At 40.1% G+C, this 16,905-nt stretch overlaps 1 protein-coding gene across 2 annotated transcripts in view; it reads left to right on the forward strand.

Annotated features, from left to right (window-relative positions):
- The first annotated feature begins 267 nt into the window (after positions 1 to 267).
- Positions 268 to 16,905, forward strand: part of NFKB1 (nuclear factor kappa B subunit 1) — a 58,199-nt gene continuing 41,561 nt past the window's right edge. For both annotated transcript variants that reach the window (XM_058025378.1, XM_058025379.1), the window contains exons 1-3: positions 268 to 341; positions 11,584 to 11,636; positions 12,734 to 12,818. In XM_058025378.1, the coding sequence (XP_057881361.1) occupies positions 11,592 to 11,636; positions 12,734 to 12,818 (130 nt within the window). In that variant the 5' untranslated portion in view covers positions 268 to 341; positions 11,584 to 11,591. The remainder of the gene's footprint in view (positions 342 to 11,583; positions 11,637 to 12,733; positions 12,819 to 16,905) is intronic.

Below are 16,905 nucleotides of genomic sequence, written 5' to 3' on the forward strand. Positions count from 1 at the left end.
CGGCAGGAGCTCCCCGGCTCCTTCTCCGCCGCGGCCGCGCCTCCTCCAGCCCCGGCGGCCGCCGCTGCCGCCCGGCCCCGCCCGCGCGGCCCTCGGCGCTGCCGGAGCGTCAGCGGGAATTTCCAGCCAGGAAGTGCGGCGGGCCGGGGGCAGGGGCGGAGGCTGCGCAGGCCGGTGCCGGGCGGGTGCCCTCGCCGGTGGGGCGGGCGGGAGGGAAGGAAGGAGGGGGAAAGTCCGCGCGGAGCCGGGAGGCGGGCGGCACGCTGTGTTACATGGCGCGGCGCTGAGGGACCGCCGGCGGCACAGCGCGACGAGGAGGAGGCGCCGCCAGCTCTGCCCCGGTGAGCCCCAGGCGGCCCCTGGCCCGCCGCTCGCTGCCTTCTTTCTCCCCTGTCTCCGCGTCCTCACCGCCTGGCTGCGCTCCCTCTGTCCCGCATAAGCGGGGCGGGACCCGGCATTTCGCTGGGCTGGGCACCCCCGGAGCTCCGGTGTGCCGCGGGAGGCTGTGCCCGCTCCAGCCCCGCGCCTGTGCCCTCGGCGCCGGCAGGGATTGCCGCGGCTGTCGCCTGCAGCCAGCCCGGGGAGCGGGCGGGATGCCGGCTGTGCTGCTGCTGTGTTACCGGGGTCTTCCTGGCCAGGGAAGGGGTGTCCCTGACAGCAAAGTGAACGAAATTTGCAAGCCCAGCCTGTGGCGTTCGCACAGCGGGTACTCGTAGGCAAAGGAGGTGCTGCTTTTGTCGCTTTTGGTTTCGAAGGTGACACACACGTACGTGCTGAGCCCGGGACGCGGCCGGGGCCGGCAGTGCGGGTGGTCACCACGAAAACGCGGGTTGGTACCGGCAGCTCTGGGTGACCTGGCCTCGGGTGCTGCCCGAGAGTGCCGCAGAGTGTGTTAAAAGGTACGAAATAGTGAGGGTTTAAAGGTAATTTAGTTGCAAGTGGTGAAACCGAAAAGTTCTCGTCGCGACGGGGAGTATTATTGCACTGATTTATCGGTTACATTTGACCTTGAAACCCAAGAATATCGAACTTCTCATCTTCACAATTATTTTTTTTTTCATATATTGGTGCTTTCTGCTTTGATGGTAACTTTGGTGAAGGAGCGCTATTGACTTATTTTCCGTGAATGTGAATCGGAGTATTGTTTCTGTGACATGAGGTATGTGCTCTTGGGCCATTATCATCATGTGTGTACGGCTGCGTATTTTCAAAATAAGTACATCTCAGTGCCTGTGAGCATTTGGGGAATAAGACTTTGGATGCAAGGGATCATCTGCTGCATTTCAACTTCCTGTCTTAAAATGCTCAAAATCTTTGCTTAAGAATAACGTTGTAAAGGAAATACAGATTATTGTTATCATGATTTTTTTAAAGGGTTTTAAAGTGCTGATTACATTTGGCATGCTTTGTGCTTCAGAAGTCCTCTTTTCACTTACTCTGTTCACAGAGAAAAGTGGATGAATTCTTTATTCTATCGCCTTGTGCCTTACGTGCTGCAGGGTGCTGCCACCAGAGCTGTCAAGCTCACGGAACAGGGTTGAAAATAGAGCACTTCGATTTTATTGACCTCTGGAGTCTCTCTGCTATGTTCTGTGCGGTATCAACTTTTGAAGTAGTATTTCAGTCAAAGCATTTCTGTTCTTTCATGAAAGAAAGTAGCTGCCCGTTCTAGGAAAGCGTTAACCAAGACGTCATTCTAAGACAGCATCCTGTCTGCAATGTTTTGTAATCTACAGAAATTACTACAGTTTATGAGAAAATGAAAGAGAAAAAATAGCCTGCAACTGTCCAGAAACAGATGCTCTGTTCCGTAATTTTCCCTGGCCCGAGGATTTAGCTAACAGTTACGCTGAAATACTGTTGTCAGGATGTGCCACAGTGCGGAGATTTCAGAGAATCTCAGGGCTGAAATCTGTGCAAGATATGTTAAAGAACTTAATTTGAAATACGAAACAGAAGGGAAAAAGCTTTTTTTCATTCCATCCTTTGTCCCCTTTATAAAGAAAGGTCAGTCAGTGGCAGAGTCATCAGTTTCTCATGCAAGATATGAATACATTTTGAGTTAAGATTATAAAACAGAACAGCTTTATATCACTTTGCATTGTGTTGTATGCTTTTAAAAAACAGTGTTGTAACAGATTAACTTCCTATCTGTATTTACTTTGTTCCGGCAACACCTTGGTAATGTTTTTGTAGTATTTATTTTTAAATCAGAAGAGTTTGCTGGATATAAGTGCTGGGACAGAGAAAAGGAGTAAGAGGGAGAGAGAGTGGTGTTTCATTTATGTGCACATTTGAAGATATCCTGCTTCATTTGTTGAAAAATAGCAGTTTTGGTTGTTTCTCTGTTACCGTGTATTTTACTTTTGAAAATTAATTTAAATAATAAATGTAAGTTTATTTTAAAATTTTACTTCCAAAAATTCAATGATAAATTTAATTTACTTTTTCCTTGAGGTGGCATTATGTGACTTCAATAATAGATACTTACAAATAAATATTATTGACATAAATTTATTAATTAATAGATTTTTGAGTTTCCTTTTCATTGCTGCCTTTTCCAAAACCTTCCCATGCCATTTTCTCAATGAACACGTGCAAACTCCAGAAATATGTTCAGTTAGCAATTCATATTATTGTGCATATTGCTGACTCTGGAAGGACAGGAACTAAGTTTGAAGGCCTCTGAGTCTTTACTATAGAAGGTGCTTGTAACACAAAGTAGATGTTCATTTTTGAAGTTGCAAAGATACAGTGAAAGACAATATATCTTTTACTGACTTACAGTTGGCTTTTTGATATAGCTAGTGCTGAGAAAATTCACCTGGGAAAATTCAGAGATGTTGGTTAATTCTCCTGTGTTTTCATAGATTGCTTCAAACTGTGCTTGCTAAAATACTTCCACCTTTCAGTGCTGTGTGTGTTTGCCAACTCTAAGTTCAAAAGTGTCAGTCATAAAGAAAGTTGTTACTTGTTTATGTAAGCAACTAATGAAAACTCTACAGATAGTTAAAAATCCTTTTCTTTCAACATACTGATAGCTTTCTTTTGGTTCTCTGACAAAATAACACAGCTATTATAAAACAAAGAGAAGATAATGAATGTTTCAGGCAGGTAATGAAAAAGCAATTCCAGGGTTTGGTCACTTTTAGCTCTGACAGGTATTTTAGAAGTGGAAGTTGTAATTTGATGTCCTTTAAATAAGCTGTGAACCTTTTATGAAGTTCTGTGTTGATAAGATCGTAATTATGGTTGTCATTAACTGTGCCCTTAGGTCAGTCAGGCACTAAGTTTGCATCTAACTTTGAGCATAGAAATAATTCGGTGAATCTTCTTCAGTGCTTTCATTTGAACGTGTATTTTGATGAAGCACCGTTGACAGTTTCAAAAGTAAGGCCTTAAAAGTTGTTTCAAGTTATTATGGTCTCAAGGTAAAATCCTTTGTTTAGCACTTAGGTGGAGCTGACAGATCACGTGCAGGGAGGAAGCTTCTGCTCCAAGCATTATTTCAGCCTTTCAACTCCTGTGTTCTTCTGAAAAGCAGGGGCAGGTAGATACACTTTTTTCCCCCCTTCATTTCAAATAAAATAAAAAAAAACCTGAAATACCCCCACGTTTCATTGTGTCCTCCAAGCAAACTGTCAGCAGATCAAGAGCAAAGTAGGACTGAGTTGTGTGGTTTGGGTTTGTTTGGTTTTTTTTTTTTTTTTTGCTTGGGTTTGGCTTTATTTTTTTGTTTCTTCTAGAGGTCGTGTTTCCATCCGCTTAGACTCGGGCAGATTTTAGCGCACAAATAAAGTATAAACAAAGGAAGCAGGTGGGTTTTTGGTCTTATTAGTTTAATCCAAGTGAGTTTTGTTGTGTCATTGGTTACTGTACAACACTGGGACTGCAGGAGTTTTGCAATTTCTTTGGAAAAAGCAAAAAACTAAACATTAGTTACCCACTCTGCATCTGTAATTTGTAAGCCGGGTATGACTGTGATTGTGCTGGACTCAGCTCTCCCTGTTTGGTTCCCCTTACTGGTGCTGTTTAAGCAGTTGATTCTGACACATTACGATTGCAGTGGCTGTTCAGAACCAAAAGGACGCTGAGAATCCCTTAGTTCACCTTTGTGATTGCAGTGGAAGCAGCCCTGGCTATTTTCTGCTTATTAAGCGAGGGACTGTGTCTTCAGTGGGCGCCCAGAGCCCGTGTGACTGTACCTGGTGAGACAGCAAACTTTGTGTGAGATGCACTTCTGCAGCTGGGGGTTACGTGTGCTTGGCTTCTCAGAAACACTGTTCTTCCCGTGCCCCCTCTGCCCCTGCCAGAAGGGAAAAAAAAAATATAGGGACAGGTTTGCAGCCTAATATTAATGATTCATTACACTTCAGGCTTATTAAATGGGTGTGTATGGCTTCTTAAGTTAAAATTTGACTTTGATGAACAGCTTTTAGAGGAGCTAGAGCTATTTGCAAAGAACATTCAGTGATTGATTTTAATCTGGGGGTTAAAAGTACCAGCATTTTAACATCATATTCAGGAGTTCAAGTAACATTAGCACCCCACATGGCTAAAGTACAATGTAGTTACTACAGCTGTTTTTCTGTGTTGAACCCTCAGTATTTTTACATCTACTTAGCATTATACATGTACCAGAATATGTTTGCCATATGTTTGAATACTGTTTATCCCTTTGGTTTAAGTTGCTTTGAATGTGTTTTAACAAAAACATTCTAACTTTATTCCAACAATATCATGGAAAAACAGTTTGTATGTTTATGGCATTTTAGTATTTCCTCTTGACATATTAATTCACTACTTTGATACTTGGGAAAGGAATAAAACAAAAATTCTGTTTGCAAACATAGCTAATGGAATATCTTTTAGGTAGTCCAGTTACTCTTTGACAAGGAATTTTTCTTACACTGTGATTTTTTTTTTCTTCAGATTTAGTTGATACATGCTATAATAAATTTGGTTCTAGGTTTCATAAAATAATTATGCACCCAACAATTCTGATTTAGAGCACCACACTTGTGAAATCTCAAGTACTTGTGATTTATTTAATTTCCAAAATATTCTGTACTTTTTGTGCTGTTTTCAAGTAATGCATCTGCTCATGACTGAAAATACTTGAAAATTTTAACTTCAGCAATTAAAAAAATTCTAAAATACATAAACACAACTGCCAGGTCCCACCCAACAGGAAATAATAAGCAAGCTTAATTAGTCACAAGAGGAGGCAATTTGGGTTGTTATATTAGAAAAACAAACAGTGTCATTTAGGGTTATGTAGTGTTATTGCAGCTGCAACAGTGTGTGGATGACAAAAACTCTGCAGAGGAAATTAGAATCTTTGATCAAAATGTCTCTCTGAACAAACATTGCACTTGTATATGAGAAATTGCACTCAAATCTTTGTTGAGAGATTACACATCTTTGAAGTACCAGAAGGAATGTGAAAAATACAACTTCCTTATGCCACTTTTGTGAAAATTGAGTGTTGTTTCCTTAAAACAGCTCCCTACACCCCCCAGGTATTGAAGTCCTAGCTGGGAGAAGAAATAGTAGTAAACATTTTGACATTTGAAGGCAAATTTCAAATCTATTTCATTACTGACTTTAATCCCTTCAAAATAACATAATAGATGTGGCTTTGTCAACATGAGCAAGTTAACAACAATTTCTTGTGTTTTTGAACGTATTTTTCTTTAATGTTTGTCCTGAAAACATCTATGCCAATATTGTGGGTGAAAGTATGCATGATGTTCCCCTTAATATTTGGGTTCTGTTTACTTTGTATAATACAGAATACATTAGCTCTTTCTCATCTCTTACTTTGAATTCAGGGTTTTGTGCTCTGGAGCTGAATAACTGGGTTCCAAGGGAAAGGAAGGGCTGGTTGGAGTGCAGAGGTGGCCAGAAGCGAGGTGAAAGGGGTGGCAGCATCCTGGCTGGCTTCGAGGGGACTGCAGTGGTGAAAGGTTGAAAGTGAACAGCGTGGATCCTGTCTGTGCTTTGTCAGAGCAGATCCTGCTCTGGCCTCCAGCCAAAATCATCTCAGCAGCTCTTGTCCTGCTGCCAGCCCTGACCCAGCAACCCAGAGAGTCTATTGCACAATACCTTTTCCCAGCATCTCTGTTTGGGAAATGCAAATCTCTGAAACAATTGTCCCTATACAGATACAGATTATGTTTTGCAAAGGATGGAAGACTGAGGCTCAAGGATGGATAGTTGCCGCCTAAAGTTAAGGAAGCAACAGCAGGTTAAACTCATTGTCCTGTCTGTACAATACAGCACTTACTGTTTCTACCTCAGTACTTCATAGTTGGTACAGGAATTCTGAAAACTTGGTGGTGTTCCTAAAAATACAGTTCTCTATAATGAGATCATCCACCACACTTCATAGCCCTGATGTAGTAAAAATATACTTACAATATATGAAAGAGACACATCTTTGCTTCATTTTCATCCTTATTCCTCTCTATTTTTAGTAAGCAAAATAAACAGGCTAAGAGTATAACCACACTGAATTTAATTCATTTCATTCAGTGTCCTGTTAAAGAAGTTTATTTTTAACAGGTAAATTCCAGTGAAAGCCAGGCTAAAGAGAAAAAGCACGCTGCTAGAAAACTTTCAGGAAAAATTGTTCTTTCAGTTTATCAAGCTGGTTGAGGTGTAGTAGTTGAGTTTCCTATTGTGAGGCTTGCATTCTGAATCCCAGTCTTGAAAGGTGAGAACAGGATGATGTAAAACATGTCATGAACTAAGAGATGGTTTAAATAAATTTCCTTATGGAAGAACATCCATCACGCTAATTTCAGTTCTCAAGTGCAATGAAGTGGGTGATAAAGATCATGTTTGTCTGTAGAAAGGGAGAAGTCACATTCCAAGTTTTTAGGGATTGGACTGGATGCTGGTGTCAAAAAGAAGAAGGGTTCACCTCATGCTTAAAATTCAGGCTGAAAGTTGAAGAGAAGTAAAGGGAAGGATCTGTACCCTTGAAAAATCAGGGGGGCTGAAAACAGTTGAATAGGGAAATTTGATTTTTAAAAGGTAAACAGACACAGTGAATGTGGGAGAATAACAGGGAAGAGCTCTGAAATCAAATGATTGAGATAAGAGAAATGAGAATTCTTGTTCGTGGATTACAGCATTCCTACATTAATTATGTTGTTTTCATTCTAAATGGCTGCTCCTTTTGAAGCTTTAGAACAAATACTTATAATACAATAAATCATGTTCTTCCAGCTGTGCCACTTGTACCTTGTATCATTTGGTTGTTAAGGAGGAGCAGTGGTGCAAAGTACCTGCCATTAGGTTTGCTTGGTTGTTTGGTGCAACAGAGTCATCTCCTGTATGTGTATACATGACTTCCTAGGTTTTTTCTCTTTTTCTTTCTATTTAAACCGTTTTCACAATGGCAATTGACCTGCTGTGAAGGGGAAGGAATATGTATGCACATGCACACACATCCCACACTTATTCTCAGAAGGTGTAATTGTGTGGGTTTGGGCAAGTTTAGCTGGATTTTATGTTTTCCTGTTGCACTAGGAGCTACATGAAGTTTCTTCACTGACCTTTGAATTTTCACACTTATAAATACTGTGAATTTAAATGTCTAGCTTCCTGTGCCCCATTATCTGAAAAACTTTAGACAATCTCCAGGGTGGAGACTGCTGTGATTAATTGTGGTCTGCAGTTGTTGGGGTATTTTTTATTGTAGATTCTAGTTTGCAGTACAATTTGTAGGAATTGGAGGAATATGCAGGAAGCAGGCATCTATAATAACATGAACTTCCACAAAGCAGCTTTGTTCCAGTCATCTTCAAATGAGAGAGGTGGCAATCTCTTACCCATAAAACAGCTCATGTAATGAGAGAATGAGCAGAGCTGCTCGAGGTAGATGCTAATCTTACCACCTGATGCAAATGGGAAAGGTGCTTAGAAACTGGAGCAGTAAGGGAAGAGGCCAATTAGAGGTCACACAGGTAGTGCTAGGATCTATTTTTCTGTGTCTTTTTGGGGTTTTGATCATGTGACTTTGTGGATTTGCATCAATTTTCATGTAAGAGGAAGTGTATGGATTTGTGAACTTAATAAATCCTAAGGACACAAGTGGTTATTTGAAGGTAGGGCTCCCAGAACACTTTTGCTATCTGTTTGGCTTTGGAGAGGGCAAAACATAGTGAAACTGTCATTTAGAATGTTTTCAGCGTTTCATAGTGTTTTCACTCATGTGGAAGGGTTATTTTAAACAGCTGGGTTAATCTTTGTCTAAGCCCTGATAAGGCAATTAAGTGTGAGTTTACATACACAAAGGTGTATGTTTGCACATCTAAATTATAATCTGTTCATAATAAACTGGCTTAACATTCAGGCCAGAGAAATGTCTGTAACCCCTCCCTCAAGCAGTGGAGCTGATCTGAACGTGAAAGATCTCAAGTTAAGAGGCATCTGCACTTATGATGTGAGAGAGGTTGTGTTTAGTACCTGGTTAGGCATTCATTAGTACCTAGCTACTACAGCTGACTGGGTGCTATGTCAGTAGTTACCTTGCTGCTTCCAAGGGTCATGTTCATGGAATAATGAAGTAGTTTGGGTTGGAAGGGACCTCAAAGATCATCTAGTCCCAACCCCCCCAAATTCCCTGGGTGGAGACACCTTCTGCTACCATAAATTTTCCAAATTGCTCCAAGCCCCATCCAACCTGACCCTTCTAGGCATAGGGCAGCCACAGCTTGTCTGGGCCACCCTCACAGTGGAGGATTTCTTCCTTATATCCAATCTAATTCCACCCTCTGTCAGTTTAAAGTCATTCCCCCTCATCCTGTCCTTGTGAAAAGTCCCTCTCCAGCTTTCCTGGAGGCCCTCCTCAGGTACTGGAAGGTGCTTTAAGGTTTCCCTGAAGCCTTTTCTTCTCCAGGCTGAACAGCCCAGCTCTCCCAGCCTGTCTGCAGGAGAGGTGCTCCAGCACTCTGAGCATCTTCATGGCCTCCTCTGGACAGACTCCAGCAGGTCCCTGTGTTCCTGGTGCTGAATAGCCCAGAGCTGAACATAGCACTGCAGGGGGAACATCTTTAAAGGCTGTTGTTTTGGTGTCACTATGTTCACTGCATCAGCCAAAAAGCCAGAAATTACCGTTTTTAAAAGGTGAAACTGAAGGGCTGATTCAGATGGATGTAGGGTTTTTTTTTTTCCTAAATAAATTCTAATTTTTACATCAAAATACTTTAAGTGAAAAGTTTTCAGAAGTAATGCCTCTGCGCTGTTTTTCCACTTTTGGAAAGTCACGTATTGTAGAAATGTAGGTGTGACCAGAAGTGTGGCAGGTGTGAGGACACTGCCCCCAGAGTTCTGCTGGAGGGAGAGAGGTGCAGCCTGAGGAGCTAGAATAGGGCAAAGAAAATAGAGCCTACTATTATATTTATCCTGTGGCTTGCAGAAGAAGCTGTGAGATGCTTTGTTTGAAAGTTTGGCAAAGTATATGTATATATAAAAGAAAAAAAAAAAAATATATATAGCGAACAGGCAAGTGGGCAGATACCATTCATGTTAGCTCCTCAGAATATTTTGTTTTTCTGAACAAGCATGTTTACCATGTCATCTGGTACCTTCAAGATTTTGGAACACAATTTTGCATATGTGACTGATGAAATTTTAAGTATTTAAATATGGGACATCACAAAACAAGATTTTTAGGACTAATTTTTATTCTGTTTATGCCGAAGAAATTTGGCATTTGCACTCAGTTACCTAATCAGGGTGTAACAAGAGGGTGGGTATTTTCTGACACTTTGTAAGAAAAAGCTGGCTATTGAGGTCTTCAGATTGTTTTCTGTAATAGCTACACCTTTCAGTAAGAAGTTTTTGACAAAATATCTTACAAGCTATTTCAGTGATTTAAGTAACTTGTCAGTTGGTGATAATGTTATTTATATTTTTCTATGGAACAGAAGGCAAATAAAAACATCTTAGTAAATTTCATTGTATCCTGAAGGTTTTATCACGCTATGTATTTTGACTTTTTCCATAAAGTTGAATAATAACAATGGCGAAAGGTTGATGAAAATAATGCTTTGTGGAATGTGCCTATGAGCTAATGCGATTGACTGGTGTTTTTTATCTTGCTGAAATCCTGTTGTATTAGGTGATGAAGTACAGCATGGGTGACATTGGCTGCTTGTTATATCTGTTATTAATTTTTTACTGAAATCTTATGATCAGTTATTTGATATTTGAACAAAAACTATGAATAAATATTGCCCTGTAAATATTTCTAAAATCGATTTACAGTCAGGTGGGTACTTTATTTTCTAGTCTGAAAAGCAGTTGTACCCACATAAACATCTTTTTCATTGAAGTCATCTGTGCATTAAGTGTCTCCTATTTCTCCATTTTATTTTTATTTACATTTTCTACTTTGTGGGGTGACTTGTCTTTGGAGATTGCTAACAAGCAGAGTTGAGCCTCCATCAAGGTGAAGTGCCCAAGTATTCCAATTTTCCTTCTGATAATTGCCTTTCTCGTTCCTGTAGGAGGTACATGGTGACTCAGTTTTTCTTTGATGACTTACTGATCTCTTGCACCTCTCTTTGGTAGTGCAGTAGTTTTCACAGTTCTCTTTGCTGGAAAACATGGCTCGTGTTCACTGTGGTGGAATATGAGGGCCAGTGACCTGTTTCTGTCTTCTGTTAGTTATTAACCTTATTTAGTGCCTGTTGAATGCAGACATGACTCTCTTGAAATAGCCCTACTGTTATTTTCAGATACTCCCTTGGAGAGCCTTATTTAGTGAGCTCAGCATAGGTGAAATTGTAAATTCTTTTAGTAACATCTACATGAAAGGAAGTAACACTAATAGTAATATCTTCTAACAGACCTAATAAATTCCTCAGAAAATTCACAGGTTCTGCTACTGGCCCACTACTGGTCCCAGTAAAACTAACCAAGCTAAACTTTTCCAGTGTCCAGAATTCACATGTAGACCTGTGAGAAAGAGTTGTGATGGATGCTGTGCATTGTCATTGTCAGCACAGAGTTGTTGTGTATGCTAAGCACTTGTGGAACCCTGGAAATAAAGGTGTCCAAAATTAGTCAATAATAGAATCCTGGTTTTATTTTTTTTTTTATACTATATGTTCTTTCTTGGGCATCTTTATTTGCATTTAGTAATACTTCATAAGAAAACTGTTAGAGTTCATTCATGAATGCTCATAATGTTAATTTTATTGTGTACAAATGAAGAGTTCTGCTATTTCTATGGTAATGATGTTGCCTAAAGTCTAATGGCAGAATAGTCTGAGCAAGGACAGAACCAGTTCCTGATATTAAGAAATTTTGACTTCTGGACTTTGACTGTAATTTTTAATTTCTTGGCAATAGGCATGGAATATCCTAGCTGTAGCCTATCTTGTCCTTACATTGCCTCTTCCAAATAATGAGGAATTTTAGAAGTATTTTAGAAATCATTAATTTTATGAGTAAAATAAAAAGTGTCAGAGATTGGGCATTCAACTCTGAATGCTTTCCAGGCTTCTCTATTGCTCTACATTGGGAAAAAAAATGGGAGTTCTAATCATGTTTTTTGTGTTTCAGGACTTAAAATGGCAGCAGAAGATTCCTATATTATGGGAGTAAATGATCCCCAAGTAAGTGAATTTCTGTGTTTTCAGTATCCCTGTATCCTCTCCTAGCTGTCTGTTTAGGCCTTCTCTCCTATTGTCTTGTCATTTTCTAGACTTTATGTGGACATGGAAAATCATTCTGCATTGGCAGAAATCAGGGCTTTTTTCCCTAAGGTGGTTTTTATGTGACCTGTAAAGTGCCTTCACTAGTTAAAATGGCTGAAATGGGAAGGAAATTTAGGCCTGCTGAATTGATCAATTGAAAAAAAAACCCCTTATTTTTATGCCCTGCATGCCTGTGACACTTGCTCTGGAATTTCTTCTGTGGTCGACATTGGAGTATTTCTGAAAATAAAACCCCTTCTGTCCTAAATGGCCCTTTTGTTTAAATTTTTGTGATGTTGGCATTGACAGTGATCACTAAAATGTTCCTTCACTCACACAGATCCACAGGCCTAGCTCTTCAGGAGCTCTTCCTGATCTTCTTAGATCATTCCATAAATTACTTGGACTGTGAGGAAGGTGTGTGGGTGAAAAGTTTAAGTGAAGAACAGGTCATTTCTATTCACCTTAATTTTCAAAAAGCAACTGTTTTCTCCTTTATGCTTGCTTCACTTTGGAAAAAGATAGATTTATACCTGACAACAATTACAGTAAGTTAAGACATATCAGAGTTAAAAAAAAAAACAAACAACAAAAACACACTTGCATTAGAGCTTGTCAATATATTTACATAATGAATGTAGTCTGGTGGGGTTTAATCAGAGAAATGGAAATGAAAACTCACAGGTTCTTAGCAAGGCCTTGGGCAATATTTTCAGAATTTACTGCATAAGCTCTTTAGGATTTATAGCTGTTAGTGCAGGTAAGCAAAATGGGTGCTTAGAAACTGTGCTGAGGTTGGTGTGGTCTCGTGATTCTGGTGAAACTTGGGTCAGTGCTGTCAACTCTGCTTGCAGTGCTGTTGCCAGCAAAACTAAAATTGCTATAAAATGTTTGTGTAATTCAGCAAGGTGTTTGCAGTCTCAATATTTGCAAAGAACTTTAAAGTGCTTTGCTGAGAGATGTTTTATGCAACTGTGTATATATGTAATGATGAAGAGTACTTTCTTTCAATATAGATGTTTGCAGTGGATCAGTTCATGGGAATGAATGCTTTATTTAACAGTACCAATTACATCACTGCAGACTTACCACTACGAACAGGTAGGAACCCTTAATATTTGATGGTGCCATTGTCCTGCTGATTCTTCTGCTTTGTTTTCTTTCGAGGAGTTCTTTTCAGAGCCTTTTTTGTTTACCAACTTGTGTGTCATACTAGTAGATTACAAGTTGTCAACTAGTTTTTTTATTACATTTTTTTGCATCTTTCTTCCCCTCGCAAAACTTTCAGCAGTGAGACAAATCTGATTTTCTTGTGGCTTGTACAGAAACTGAAAGTTTCAGCAGTTTCCCAGGTGAAACCAGGACAGTGACCAAAAAGCTTTGAGTGACCCAATTTTATAAGTTTCTTTGTTGAGGCTTTTTTCTGAATTTGAACCTTCAACAAGTTGCATGTTGCTATTGCCAGTTTGCTGACTGCACCATGTGCTTCTTTTCCTTTTGAATGCTGTTGCATTAGTTGTAGTAGTTCTTAAGGTGCTTGTTTTTCAGTAATAAAATGCAGAGAATATTAACTTCCTGTACCATTCAAATGGTACGACTTCTCTGTTTCCTGTGAAATGGCAGTGTGGTATTAGAAGCACCTGACAATTTCCTGAACAATAACACTAGTTTGAAAGCTCAGACAAATTTTGCAACAAACCACTGAAAATAAGCAAATAGTATTCTGCAAAGGTCTGATTGATAAGCAGCTCTTACAGTATGCTTCCAGAACAGTAAGAACAATTGCAAGTTTTTTATAGCTCAGTTAGTATCAGCTGCTTGATCAACCTTGGTCTGGTTTTGCTTATTAAAGTTCTTTATGAATATTACTTCTTGCATGAATTTGGAAAACTCTTTTCTCCTGCTTAGTCTGTTAGAACAACTGATACAAAAGGAAGAAGGAAATAAATTTTAATTTAAAATTAGGAATTTTTTCTCAAAATACAGCTCCAGTATAGCCGTTCAAGTCTTTTACCATCATAACTTTCTCTTATCTGTTTGACTGTTGTATTAGGATGTAGCTGGTGCCTCATGTATTGCAAATTACTCTCTTTGGTTGAAAGTGCAAACCACTTCTGATTGCAGTGTTTGATACACTTCACAGCAGTGAAGGTGTTAAGGGTAGAATGATACAAGCATTTAACGTTTTCCTTCACCGGTAAAATTCCATCCTAAAGTAACAATAAAGGCTGCTTATAGAATAAAAAATAAAGCAGGCTAACTGTTCTAGTGTTTTCTTAAAAGAGTAGTAGCAAGAAAGGATCAAAAGATAATTTTGTTTCAAGAGAAAATGTTCTCATGAGCAAAGCTCGTGATAAATAGGGAAAAACATCCAGCAAATGAATGTTGCAATCATTTGTTTACAGTGTATTTTTATTAAGGCAGATAAGATTATTCAGTAAGGTTCATCTGTGTTGTATTAAAGGGCTTGTGCATTATAGACCAAGGGATTTTTTCTCCCAGCTTCTTTTGAACAAATAAGGTTGTTGAAATTTCCCTGTAATGAGCTCTTTTACCTGCACCTTTTGAGCTTACTCTGTATTCTTCATGGCAGACTCATTCCATACAAATTATCAGATATATAAAGCTAATTTTCAGATAACTATAATCTAAAGTAGAAAACAGCTGTTTTCAAAAACATGTCAGGGAGTCAAGGATTCACTGAGTTCTGCAGCCACAGAAAACTCTTACTGGGCTAAGTATGGCTTTGTCCTTAATTTGAAAAATTGCTTCAAAAAAGGCTTTTTTATTTATAAGTTCAACTGCTCTTGTCTACTGCTGCAGTATAGGTGGCAAGTTCCTTGTGCACAAAATGGGATTCAGTAACAGATCATGGATTTCATGTTACCGCAAACAAAAAGTTAATGAAAAAAAATTCAGAAAGGGTTGGTCATTTCAGCTGCTTCTCATGATGCTACAGTTGGTTTGTTTGTTTCTTGAACAGTATCCCAATAATGTTTATTTCCTCCCCTTCTTGAAAATATGCTGCATTGTTACTGTGGACTGGCCCTTCAGTTAAAAGATAATATAATAATTTTTATATTCTACTTTAGTGGTTTTCAGGCAGAGACTAATTATTTCTTTCTACTCAGCAAAGTCAGTTTAAAAAGTCATGTGGGGTTTTCCAGAAGTACTTCCAATTGAGATATGGAGAGAGTGAAATAAAAGGATTTTTCTCAAGGACAGATGGATGATTAAGGCAGGAAGAAGAAAAAGGCATGAATTGTTCCTCATGATCTGGCTATGGTGCCTATATCTTTCAGTCTGTGCATCCATAAAGGCCAATGTCAGACCCATTACATGGGAGACAGGTTTAATGTGTAACCGTGGATTGCTGTGTCGTGCCAGCGGGGCTGAATCAACAAGCAGCTGGGGAATTTGGGGACTTTCTGGTGATAGATGTTCTGCTGCCACATTAATGTTTACAGTAATAGTAGGAAACCTTTGAGATGGTGGGGCACTGATTTTCTCAACATCATTGTCAATGCTCGAGTGTCTTTGCTTCTTTTCCTCTCTCGTATGTCTGTTTTGAATAAAAATTAGGTTTTTTTGTTACTTTGGCTCTAAAGTTACAGTAGTTATGTGGATCAAGGTTTACCAGCAGAAAAGGCAGTACCTCGTGAAACCAGCCTCTTCTTTGGCTTGCTGGCAAGTATCCTGCCTTTGATTAGGTAGGTTAGGTACTGACCCTTAGTGGCATTGGGGATGGAGGGAGCATTAAGCACAGCATGTATTTACATAGACTAAAAGCAGATGCACAGCAGTGGCACGTCCACTGTGTAGTAGAGAAACAGAGATGCCTTTGGATAGGAAGGAGAGGAAATGGGCAGAGCTCTGAGCTAAGGGGTTTGTAATTTTGGATGTTCTGTACTCCCTCGTGATGATCCAAGGCCATCTACAGCCATGTAACATGCCCCAGTTAGAGGTGGGTTTGGGAATTGTGTAGTTGTTCTGGCTTTGAGAGGCTCTGGTCTAACTAGCTCTTGGCATTAAGGTGGTGTGTTTTTAAAACTTTGAAGTTGAAGCAGAGTTATTAGGAGCTGAGCAGTATTGCCTGGAGGCTGCTAAAATTAATTTTCTGCTGTTTCTTTAACCTCCTTTGTCCAACTCTCTGTGACACTTGCTGTGAAAAATGAGGTTTTAGAGGGAAAAAGAAGGCACTTATATTTTTCTTTCATATTTTTTTAAAGAGAGATAATGTTGGAGGTTCAAGGAAACTAGACCACCACCAAAAATGAGATGAGTGTTCATTTTCCCTGTTCCACAGTAGTGGCCGTAGTCCTCAGGAGCTTGGGCAGACTTCCATACAGTTTCTGGTGTTTTTCTAGAACCCCTGTGCTCATGTTTGGAAGAGTGAACCAAGGGAAGATGTTAAACAAAGTTTCATGTGCCATTTGCTTTAAACATCATGCTTTGAACACCGAAGAGTTGGGATTCAAGAGAGTATACCTGTGCAAGGGAATCCCTCAGGGGTAGGACATGTAAATGCTACAAGAGGCCTTCAGGAAGGATAAGGCACTAGGTCTCCAGTCTGAGCTTTTAGCAGCAAGGTACCACTGCCAGGATGGGCACAAGAGAGTTTATGTGGGACTTAACAATCCATACCTACAGGCTATGAGCATATCCATCCACATCCACAGAGAAAACAGCAATTACAAGGGTGAGATGCCTGTTCTGGTGGCCCACCAGCAGAGAGGATGTGAGGGATGATGCTTGTTCACAGGTTGTTGCAGGTTACATTGAATGGTTTTAGGTACTCAGAAAGCTGTTAGACACAGGATCCCACTAGTCTAAGAGAGTTGCCAGGCCTGCAGAGATATCCCACCAACCTCAGAGACCTCTTTTTCCTTGAGTTTGCTATGGTGGGAAGAAGGAATCAAGGGAGAGCCTAGGATGGGTGCTCCTTTGGAAGTGTGTGTGTAGGGTGAGGCCTGTCAAGAGGAAGAAAGAATGCAAGTGGTGGGAGTGTCAAGGGGCAGGAGGGCCTCTGACTCAGGCAGGAAGGAAAATGAAGAAACTTGGCAGTTGAGAAGACGTGGGGAAGTGGGACTGTGACTCAGAGTGGAGTGGGATGCGAATCGCTCTGTGGCAAGCGAGGCAAGAAGACAGAAAAAGAAGCCCTGAAGCCTGGCCAGGATGTGGCAAAACC

Source organism: Melospiza georgiana, chromosome 5 (assembly GCF_028018845.1).
Source record: "Melospiza georgiana isolate bMelGeo1 chromosome 5, bMelGeo1.pri, whole genome shotgun sequence".
NCBI classification, from domain to species: domain Eukaryota; kingdom Metazoa; phylum Chordata; class Aves; order Passeriformes; family Passerellidae; genus Melospiza; species Melospiza georgiana.